Below are 11,886 nucleotides of genomic sequence, written 5' to 3'. Positions count from 1 at the left end.
ATGTATTGATTTATACTTTAGTAGCAATACTTTCAAATCCGAGTGAATTCTCTCTCTCTCTCTCTCTCCGCACACTTTTTGAGACGAAGTTTTATCATAACATTTCTCTATATCTCTATATGCAGCGCATAACATTGTCAATATTGCTACTTTCGTAGAAAGTGACCTCTAGTCTACCTATATCATTCCCATTCTAATTACTTGAGCTGGCCGCCAACGCGTGCTTTGATCATTTCGCCTTTAGGTTTATCATCTTGTGTAATGCTATTAATGTAATGCTTGAATTACAGAAGATATCAATAGAAAAGAGTACATATAAGCCATTTGATAGTGACATATTTTGACCTAAATTCTGCATTATACTGTTCGTGCATGAGAAAGTAGGGTTTTCCTGCTCCCACAATGGCCCCCGTGCCTTTCAGTTTAGTATTCAAACCTACAGGTCTCTCTCGAGGCGTTGAAAGTCTCACCAACAATTCTTCACTTGAAAGACCTCTCATCCTCAGCTAGCCATTACGGTTCAGCTTCCCTATAAAATTTGGACTTTTCAATCAGTTTCTTGGATTGAAGAATCTCCGGTCAACTTAAAACAATTCCGACCAAGACCGTACGTGGGATTTCGGTCAAAGTTTGAATGAAACCCAACCTATAAATTCTCGCATCTTATCCAAGACTAAGGCCAAAGAGCTCTCACTCAACACATTTGAAGTTCGATCTCTCTCCTCAAGCCCCTCTCTGTCTCTCTGTCTCTCTCTCTCTCTCTCTCTCACAGAGACAAAAAAAGAAAAAAAGAGTCCGCCATATCCATGGAAAGGTCAAAGAGTTTGCCGCTCCAGCCTCCAACTTATGGAAACCTCATTACCATTCTCAGTATTGACGGCGGAGGGATAAGAGGGCTTATCCCCGGAACAATCCTCGCCTTCTTAGAGTCTGAGCTTCAGGTTGTTATAAATCAGTTTTCTATCTTTTTAATGCAGGAAGAACAAGTTTCAATTATAAGGTTTTACCCGTGCATGCCCCTTGCAACTTCTGATGGCTTTGTGGACTGGTGCAGAAACTAGATGGTGAGGACGCAAGACTCGCAGATTATTTCGATGTTATTTCCGGAACAAGCACAGGTGGTCTCGTCACTGCCATGTTAACTAGCCCCGACGAAAATAACCGTCCCTTATTTGCTGCAAAAGATATTAAGGATTTTTACCTTAATAATTGCCCTAAAATCTTCCCTCAAGACAGGTTAGCCAAGCTAACTCATCATTTCTCTAGGCCATACTGGTACAACTATTTGTTCCTCAAATGGTTGTGTACTAACATTATATCTCTTGAAAACCACAGTTGCCCATTTGCTCCTGCTACGAACATGATTAAGACGGTGACTGGACCAAAATATGATGGAAAATACCTTCATAAGCTCGTCAAAGAGAAACTCGGAAACGCAAGATTGCACCATACATTGACAAATGTGGTGATCCCGACGTTCGACATCAAGCATCTCCAGCCGACCATCTTTTCTAGCTATGAGGTTTGTCCTTTTTTCAGTCCTTGAAATATAATCCATTCTTTCTTTTTGATATTGTCCAAATAATGATATACAGAAAAATCACTGAACATGTTGCTTTTGTGGGTTAATTGATCGTGACCAGGTCAAGAAAAAGCCAAGCATAAATGCCTTGCTCTCAGACATATGCATTTCAACCTCTGCAGCACCAACTTATCTCCCAGCTCATTATTTTGAAACCCAGGACTCCACAGGAAAAGTGAGAGAATTCAACCTCATAGATGGCGGCGTCGCCGCAAACAATCCTGTATGAAAAAAATTATTTCCTAACAGACCTGACCTGACAAAAGGTAATACTATTATTTCTGACTGTTTATCGTTCATTGTACAGACATTGGTTGCAATGGGAGAAGTGACGAAGGAGATCATGGGAGGAAGCTCAGATTTCTTCCCTATAAAGCCAATGGACTATAGAAGGTTTCTTGTGATATCGCTCGGGACCGGTTCAGCAAAAGTTGAGGGGAAGTATAATGCAAGCGAAGCGGCCAAATGGGGAGTCTTGGGCTGGTTGAGCAGCAACGGCGGGAGCCCATTGGTCGATGTGTTCATGCAAGCGAGCGCAGATATGGTTGACTTCCACCTCTCCGCAGTCTTCCAAGCCCTACATCTTGAGGACAACTACCTCCGGATTCAGGTATATATACATTATCATTTCCAATTATCTGATTCGTTGCCATATTATATCATTTCAAAACATTGGCCTTGAAGTGATGATAAACTAATTTGCTAGCTAGCTTAATTCGGCAAGCTAACCTTAGCCTTTAAACGAAATTTGCAGGATGATACGTTAAGCGGTGCAGTAGCTTCAGTGGATATTGCAACAAAGAAAAATTTGAACGACTTAGTCAGAACCGGGGAAGCATTGCTGAAGAAGCCGGTTTCAAGGGCAAACTTAGAGACTGGCGGATACGAAGCCTGTAATCCGGAGACTAATGAAGAGGCTCTTAAAAGGTATCGAACTATTTGGACGATATCTTAAGTCTTCGTGCACTTAAAAAGTTTAGGGGTTATGCGCATAGTTCAGGTTACTAAATGCAATTGTTTTCTCTCAGGTTTGCAAAACTGCTGTCAAATGAGAGACAACTTCGTCTTGCCAGGTCGCCTCATGGACATAATTCCACAAATTGGAAACAATCCTAGTCATGGAATGCCGCAATTTGTTCAAACAACATACTGCAGTTCGTGAAGATTGATTCTCGGGGAACAAGTCATCCATTCTTTGATTATTTTCATTCTTTCCATTCTTCCTGAATAAATTCCAAGCACCAAATTGCTGCGTTGGTTGTAACCTTTTAATCTAATTCTTCCTGATTATTGTTTTGTTTGTATTATATGGCTAGTCTGAGCTTGTAAAACACGATCGAATTGTGAATAACAATCGCAATTTCCTTATCCTGTGGCTGGATATGTTGCGAAGAACAAGTTATCAGACAATGATGAATGGAACGAGGAAATAAATCGAACACTATAAATTGACTCAGTCAATGTGACCTACTCCACAGAGAGAGCAAAATAGATTTTCACCATAGATTAGGCGATATAACGGAAATTACAACCTCACTCAAATACTCTCAATATTTTACAACCTCCAATTACACAAAATAACCCATATAGTCTTTTTTTTTTTGGTAACCGAGGATCCGCCACCATTCCCCGGGGACGAACCTGCACGGGTAATCGGGGCGTCTATACCTCGGGGGAGACTAGCCCAGCAATCCACCGCCAAAGCCCCCACTTAAATTACGGAACCGAGCGGAGATTCGAACCCAAAACCTCTGAGGAGGGAAGGAAAACGCCCACCAACTCGGCCATGCGCAGGTGGGTAATAACCCATATAGTGTTTAGCCTTACACTTTTAAAGAATTAATGTCTCGATCTCATAAAGGAGTTCAGAAATCTTGTACTAACACTCAAATTCGATGGATTCAATTAAAGAAACAAACGTGCAGCATCTCGGACTAATGTCAAACCCATTTTATGGTCCCAAAGCCACGAGAAAAGTCCTCTCGACCAAAAACAAAAGACCCCCACAAACTCAATATATATACAAAAATATGTGAGTCCCTTCTTTGATCCAATTGAGGAAACCTCGTTCATGTTAAACTTAGAAGAATTAGCCCCCCAACAGGAAGTTGACTTATCGAAATCGGCAACAATTTGCACTTTCCTTTTAAGTTTGCCACATCCAAGATAGCATAAACCGTGCCAGATTATGGAAAAAGTACCCAAAAAAGTTCTAAACTTATTGAAATGATACTAAATCAGTCCTAAATCCTTCAATTAAATCAATTTAATTCTAAATCTTTTCACATTGGTACCAATTCAGTTCATCTGTGCAATTTAGATCGGAAATTACTAGAGTGAACTACGGCCATCCTATGTGGACGGCTGGTGCCAACTTGGACTTTTTTTAATTTTCAGATTTTTTTTCAAATTTTTATTAATTTTTTCTTTTCTTTTTCTTTTTTCTTTTTTTCATCTCTTTTCCTTCTTTTCTTTCTTTTTTTTTTCTTTCCTTTCTCTCTTCGTTTTCCTTATTACCCTCTGCCAGTGGCCAGCTAGTGGAGGTTGCTAGCCTACCAGCGAGAGCAAGGGCCAGCATTCACGTCAACACCGACCGTGCCACGTAATACGACCGGCGTTCATAGTAGCAATTCCGATCTAAATTAGCTGGATGGATTGAATTGGTACTAATATGAAAAGGTTTAGGACTAAATTGGTCCAATTGAAAGGTTTAGGACTGAATTGATACCAATGCAATATGTTTAAGACTTTTTTGTACTTTCTTCAATTTTTTATACACTTTGGATAGAAATTCATTCACGAGCTTAATTCGAGACATATTTTGACAATGCATGAGACAAGAGATCAGCAAGACGTCTCCAATCCAAGTTGAAGACCTACTCATAAACCCTTCCTATAAACATAGTTTTTGAATTTTACTTTCATATGAAGATATTATATTTTATGAAAAATCATTAGATATAGTTCGTAAAATGTTTCTTCTGTAAAAAGAGATCAATTTGCTAATTACAAGCCTCGGAAGAGAGTGAATCAATTAATTCGATTTCTAGTAAATATACACACAACCAGCTAAACAGTTTGAAATTTGCATAGTGCATAGAATAATGCTAAAAATCAATTAAAATGGCAAAGTCTACTTTGAATATCAAAACACATAATGTGGACTATGCGACTATAAGTCAAAATGCCAGACCTAAAAAGTTTAGTGATCGAATTTGATTTATTTCCGAACATAGGATGATAAAGTTCCCGATTATCCATTATGAATGGAACTAAAATAGGAAAATTAGAATGTAGCGGGTATACAAGTGCCGCATAGCTAAATAGGACGTGAGCTAAAATGAACAAACATATGAGGTTTTCTGTCAATATTACTAAGAAAATGCAAAGTAAAAATTATTATATTATACTCCATATTCTCAGTCAACCAAGCATCATAAACATTAAGGCTCCATTTGTTTCGCGAAAAATGAATGATTTGAAAAATATTTTATTATAAATGATCGCTTGTATTGTTTGAAATAATTATTTAATGAAAAATAATTTCATTATCAGCAATATTTTATGCCTAAACATTTTCGTAGACGATTGAAAAATAGTTTTCATCCATTCATTTTTGTAACGATATAAGCGATCATTTTAGGAAAATGTTATCAAAATCAATCATTTTTCATAAAACAAACGGAGTCTAAGTGACTAGCTCGAAATAGATTCCCTCGAAAAAATTATTAGTCTCTACTATATCGAAAGTAATCTCATCTTTTGTGTCAAGTTTAATACTTTTTTCTATACTGAAAATTACATTAAAGTCTATCTGAATTAATCTAAAGTGGATTGCAATTTTATATCGTATTCAATGGGCAAAAATCTAAATTGATTAGATAAGAATGAAATGTTTCGAATCAAAAAGATACTTTGTCGAAACGGATTTTCTTGTCGAAATACATGCAAACATTTTGTTTATTTCTTTTTTATTGCACACACATAGAAAGTGTGGTCTTTCTTTAATTTCAAGTGGATTACAATATAGTTATATCTAGGATAATTATTTTCCGTATCAGATATACGTAAAAAAATATTTTTAGTTTCTTCTCCAATTTCATTTGTCATGTGTCTTAAAAGGCATTTATTTACAATGGGGATGTTTCAGAATCTTTGAGCATCCCGATTTATCCCCATCGATGTAGTAGTCTCTCTATCTCACTAATCATCAGAGACGCAACTTTGTGACCTTCTACAAACGAATGCACAAGCGTAAGAATTACATAACATTGACTCGATTCTGGTCAAGGCTAATTCTTTCTGTGTTAGTTGAGAGCATAGCCAAAAGAATTATACACAGAAAAATGACGTTCAATGTAGGACTCGAGTTACTTCCTCTCATAATTGATTATCTGATTGATTTGAATAGTAAATATGGCCGATCTAATTGACGAACATCTATACGTAATACTGTCTGAGTAATTAAATATTCGATCATGTTTTCATCTAAGAAGTTCTACTTTGAGATAGATTGATGATGGTTCACCATATAATACCAGAGCAGGATGTGCCCTTTGTTGCCCTAATCACCCATTAAAGTTCCTCATTCCATCTTCCCAAAGGACGCATAATCCCCTGTTGTGCAAGGATACTAAACCACAATTCTAGTGGAGAAACCAAATGGAAACTTGGTGTTTTTTTAGTGGGATCGGTGTCAAACGCAAAGATTCTTGAAATTTGATTGCCTTGACCTAGTAGACTTAGCCTATGCATACTTACTCACAAAAGATTAGGGGTGAATGGTTCCAGGTTCTTTACAGGTTCCACATGGAACCTGGAACCTGATGTAGCTAGCAAGGATCACCTAGAGGGGGGTGAATAGGTGATCTTAAACAATTTTTGATAATTTATGCGGAAACAAAATAAATCACAGTAGAGTCTGAATAAAATTCAGATTCAAGACAGATTATAAAGACGGTGCTCTTGATGTGCAGAATGTAAAGTAAGAGATAAGGGATAGAGAATCTGCACACAAGTTTATAGTGGTTCGGCTTATAGCAAGCCTACGTCCACTCTCCCACGCTTACAGCCTACCGGCTGGATTTCACTATGTAATCAAGAGGAATTACAACTTTTGAGTGTTAATACTTTTGTGTATGATAGGACTCTCTATCTCACACAATCACTCTTACAAAGTGTCCCTCAAGATCTTAATGTTTGGCTCAGAATGACAAGAGAAATGATTGGAGTATGCTCAGACTTTGGACTTGTTGATTCTTGATTCTGTACTACCTTCTGCTGCTCGTTGATCCTCTTAAATACTCCTCTACTAGCCGTTGGACAGCTTTCAGAGGATCATCTTCCAATCTTCACCTTGGACAGATTTGTATAATAAGGATTGAGTAGCCGTTGGATGACAGATTCTGAATCCCGCTGATTCTGGTCGCCCATACAATCAGAATCTTGGTTTCCATAAGTAGAGCTTTGTCCGTTGTAATACATTCTTGTCGTGATGTTTGATTGTCAATCAATTTGATTGAGATTGAGACAATCAGAACATTCCTTCTGTGAAATCCAAGCCATATCACTAGCTGTTGTGTTACGTTCTGAATTCTGCGTCTGAAGAAATTCTGCGTCTGCATCTGAAGAACTTCTGCGTCTGCGTCTGAAGAATTTCTGCGTCTGATTAATTTCTTCGTCTGCATCTGCATCTGAATAACTTCTGCTTCTACATCTGCATCTGAATAACTTCTGCGTCTGAATCTCAAAACCTAGATTATATGGGTCTTCAAAAATATATTTGACAGTTTGTAAAGTCTGAATAACTTTCTTCTGAGCTTCCAGAATATACAGACCTGGAATAAATTTGTTCATAATAAGTATCAGATTTACAATAACATAGAAGGTTTTATCAACTTCAAAATCAATAGGAGTTTTCCTCAATAATCTCTCCCTTTTTGATGGTGACAAAACTTTCTTGCAGATTGAATTATTTTGAAAATAAATAAACATATTAAGCTCCTGAAACACAAATTGAAAAGAGCAAACTCTGTTAATATCTGTGTCTTTCTTCCTTTGAATATAACCTGCAAATCTGCACATAATTTCTCCCCCTTTTTGTCATCAGCAAAAAGATAATAATAGAGAGAATAAGGCACTGAGATTTAACTAATTAACCAGTCTAACAATAAGTATTATATATATTGCAGACCAATTGAAAAAAATGTGGAGAGAAATGTTGAAAAACAGGCTATTTTTTAGGAGTACGAATCAGTTGAAAATTTTCCAATATTGAGACAGCCTCCTCAATCTTCGAACTGCATTGACTTATGGCCTTATCCATGTTGGATGAGCACATAGTAATGGCTTCCTCTAATGCTGCTTTATCTGCTGCTGCCTGAAGTTGTTGAGCCTTGGTGTTTTCCTCAACAATGTTCTGTAGATTCTGCATATGTTGTTCTAGAGCAGCTTGCTTGTCTTTAATCTCAAGCAGAATAGAAAGGATGTTCTGATTTTCGGATGGCTGACCTTGGACATTAGCTTCCTCAGACTGATTGTACCCTATGGCTGATTCTGGCGGAATCTCCCCCTGAACAGGTGATTGATCTTCAGAAACATGTTCTGCATGAATGGATTCTGAAACCTTGGGATCTGGTTCAGGAACATGTTCTGAGCCTCCTGTTTCAAAGTGTTCAGCTTCTGCTTCATCATTTTCATCATGCAGAAGAATTTTTCATTTCTTACTGTACACTTTTAGTGGGGTAGAAGAATCAGGCTGCTTGCTGGCTGAACTGGTTCTTTTCCTATGCTCCTTTACTTTCTCAACTTTCTTGCCAACAGATTTTACCTCTGATTTTTCAGCCTCTTTTCCTTTTACTCTGTCCCTTACATCTTCAAATTTCTTCCTTTTGGAGAGCATTCGTTCTCCAACAAACATAAGAGGTAGCATAGTTTCACGCAACTCACCAGGAATAGATATATTGAGAAACATGAAGATACGAGTGATTAAAGCTCCATATGGCAGATGACCCTTATCCTTCTGTAATGCTCTGTACATATGGAATATTATAAGGTGAGGGAGAGAGAAGGATTGACCTTTCAAGATAGCCCAAATGAGCTTTATCTCTGATTTTGATAGGTCAGTTTTTTAGGCATCTTTTGGCTTCAAACAGTTGATTATGATCTTATGCAAGATCACAGATTGTCTGGATAAGTTAGAATAGGAGAGATGGCGCTTTGATCCTTGAGCAAAGTTTGGATTTTCAGAAGCCACCTGAGAAGCTTCTTCAAGATTCACTGCCAACGGAGTAAAATTGGAGTGTGTGGCTCCAATTATCCTTGCCAACTCATGTGCTTTTAAATCAACCTTCTTGTCTCCAACAGTAAACTGAATCCAATTTGGTGACAGAATTGAAAGATTGGAATAGAAGTAGGCAGTTGATTCAGCATAAGTATTGGCAGATTGAAGGCACAATTCATAAATCCCTAACTTCTTAAACAGGTGCTGTACAGAAATGCCAGCCTTCTCCAAGAATTCGAAATCCACAGTCCTATTGTTCATTACTCCTCTAGCAAGTAACAACTGGTAGCACATGTGATGCGCAGTGCTTCTGAACAAACTTCCTGTTCCAGGCAAACCAGATGCTATGCCCACCTTTATCTCAAAAGTCTCAAAAAATCGTGCATCATCATCAGGAACAACAAATTTTGAAGCACTAGTGGACTTAGGGCTTACATGAACCGATTTCTTTTCAGAAGGAGTTGAAGTTTCTCCAACTTTTTCTTTGCCCTTTCTGGAGGAAGTCTCTTGTGGGGTAGAACGAGTTGGAACTTTGTTAGTTTTACAAAAAAACTCAGAGTAGGTTTCAGCGAAATGTTCTTCAGAGAGTAAATTATTGTCTTTAAGACAGTCACGCAGAACCGATTCAGAGGCATTGCTTCTCTTTAACTGCTGATAAGCATTCCATACAAGCTTGATACTTCGAAAACGAAAAGTTGTTTTACCGGATGATTTCGGTGGTGACGATCGCTGAGGAGGTGTTGCTTCAGAACGGTCTTCATGATGGTCAGATTCTGAGTCCGAAACTTCCAAATATTCTGCCGATGCAGTAGACTTTGAGTCTTTATTGAGAATACGGGATGATCTTCTACGGGCCACCATCTTGACCGGCATTATGACACTTTTGGAGACGAAAGTTTCGATCTTTGGAGGAAGAAGAGGAGAGTCTCTGAATATCGGAAGAGTTTTGAGAGTAAAAGATCGTACTGATAGGATTTTGAAGAGAAGGACGGGTTTAAAAAGGAGGTGGATAAGTTTTGGAAGGAAAAGTTATTTTTAGAAAATAAAAAGATATCCCAAGCAAGTAGGAAGAAAATATACTTTATGAAGCTTAATCAAACGTGATGATATCATAACAATATATTAAGCACAATTTATCAGATAAATTAGAATACATACCTGATTTGCTTCCAAAAGTAACGATTATAAAAATATCCTGCCAAAAATGCCAAAAATATATCTGCCAAAAATTTGAATAAGGAACGTACCTTTCTTTGTGAGTCTGAAAAATGTTCAGACTGAGAATACATGAGTCTGAAAAATTCCTGTCTATCAAACACTTCAAGAAAATGGATAAGTGATGCACAGTTTGTCTCTTATGAATTCAAATGAAGATTTATCAAGAGGTTTTGTAAATATATCAGCTAATTGATTCTTAGAATCAATGAATTGAATATTCACATCACCATTTTGAACATGATCTCGAATAAAGTGATGCTTGATTTCAATATGCTTAGCTCGAGAATGAAGAATTGGGTTCTTTGTCAAATTGATTGCACTTGTGTTGTCACATTTGATTGCAACACTTGATTCTTCAATATCAAAGTCTTGTAATTGCTGCTTCATCCACAGAATCTGTGCACAGCAACTTTCCAATGCTACATATTCTGCTTCTGCTGTAGAAAGTGCAACTGTATTTTGCTTCTTTGAGTACCAGGATACCAACATATTCCCAAGCAGTTGACATGTACCTGAAGTACTTTTCCTGTCCACTTTACATCCAGCTAAATCAGCATCAGAATATCCAGTAAGAGTAAAATTTGAATCTTTGGAATACCAAAGGCCTAACATTGGATATGTTCCAATGTATTTGATTATTCTCTTTACTACAGAAAAATGAAATTCTCTTGGGTCTGATTGAAATCTCGCACACATACAGACACTAAAAAGAATGTCAGGTCTAGATGCAGTTAGATACAATAATGAACCTATCATGCTTCTATATACCTTCTGATCAACCTTTTTACCATTTTCATCTTTGTCCAGTTTGGATGAATGAGACATGGGAATGTCTGTTTTCTTGCAATTCTGTAATCCAAACTTCTTGATAATTTCCTTTGCATACTTCTCTTGGCAAATGAATGTACCATCTTTGGTTTGTTTCACTTGAAGGCCAAGAAAGAATGATAATTCTCCCATCATACTCATCTCGAACTCGTTCTGCATATTTTTTGAGAATTCCTTGCAAAGCAATTCGTTAGAGGATCCAAAGATTATATCATCAACATAAATTTGAACAAGTAGGAAATCCTTACCCTTTCTCTTAACAAATAAAGTTGTATCAACCTTACCCTTGGTGAAGCCATTTTGCAGAAGGAAGTTACTTAACCTTTCGTACCAAGCTCTGGGTGCTTGTTTCAAACCGTAAAGAGCCTTCTTGAGTCTGTAGACATAATCAGTCTTTCTAGGTTCTTCGAACCCAGGTGGTTGTTCCACATATACTTCTTCTTTGATATATCCATTCAGAAAGGCACTTTTCACGTCCATCTGAAACAATTTAAAGTTATGGAAACAATCATAAGCTAATAGTAGCCGAATGGCTTCTAACCTTGCAACCGGTGCATATGTTTCATCATAATCTATGCCTTCTTCTTGAAAATAGCCTTTTGCAACCAGTCTTGCTTTGTTTCTTGTAACTTTCCCTTTGTCATCCAGTTTGTTTCTAAATACCCATTTTGTTCCAATGACTGGATAATTTTTGGGTTTTGGCACAAGCTCCCAAACTTTATTGATTCTGAACTGCTGAAGTTCCTCCTGCATAGCATCGATCCAGCTTTCATCTATTAAAGCTTCACCAACTTCTTTTGGTTCTATTTCTGATATCAAAGCCAAGTTGCTGATATTCTCTTTGTGTTTGGATCTTGTCTTGATGCCATCTTCTATTTCTCCAATGATGAGGTTCTTCGGATGACTAGATTTATGTTTCCAGTTTTTGTCAAATCTTTCCTTCTGAAAATCTGTAGACTCTGAACTTTCTGATTGA

The 11,886-nt window shown here is 37.4% G+C and overlaps 1 protein-coding gene across 1 annotated transcript; it reads left to right on the top strand.

Annotated features, from left to right (window-relative positions):
- Window positions 1–421: 421 nt before the first annotated feature.
- Window positions 422–2,950, top strand: LOC115675829 (patatin-like protein 2). Its single transcript, XM_056321327.1, has 7 exons — window positions 422–941; window positions 1,055–1,236; window positions 1,336–1,522; window positions 1,644–1,805; window positions 1,890–2,192; window positions 2,337–2,509; window positions 2,611–2,950. The coding sequence occupies exons 1-7, from the start codon at window positions 807–809 to the stop codon at window positions 2,696–2,698; spliced, it is 1,230 nt and encodes a 409-aa protein (XP_056177302.1). The 5' UTR covers window positions 422–806; the 3' UTR covers window positions 2,699–2,950.
- The last annotated feature ends 8,936 nt before the right edge of the window (window positions 2,951–11,886 follow it).

This window comes from Syzygium oleosum, unplaced genomic scaffold (assembly GCF_021117445.2).
Source record: "Syzygium oleosum isolate NSW1041296 unplaced genomic scaffold, Sole_v2.1 Sole_v2.22, whole genome shotgun sequence".
Classification (NCBI taxonomy): domain Eukaryota; kingdom Viridiplantae; phylum Streptophyta; class Magnoliopsida; order Myrtales; family Myrtaceae; genus Syzygium; species Syzygium oleosum.
This window is presented reverse-complemented; position numbering and strand designations above follow the sequence as displayed.

Excerpts from the sequence above, each read along its gene's own strand:
- LOC115675829 (XM_056321327.1), top strand. The coding sequence starts at position 807 with ATGGAAAGGTCAAAGAGTTTGCCGCTCCAGCCTCCAACTTATGGAAAC. Across the intron at positions 1,806-1,889 it reads GCGTCGCCGCAAACAATCCT|ACATTGGTTGCAATGGGAGA; the intron begins GTATGAAAAAAA and ends TTCATTGTACAG. Across the intron at positions 2,510-2,610 it reads AATGAAGAGGCTCTTAAAAG|GTTTGCAAAACTGCTGTCAA; the intron begins GTATCGAACTAT and ends GTTTTCTCTCAG.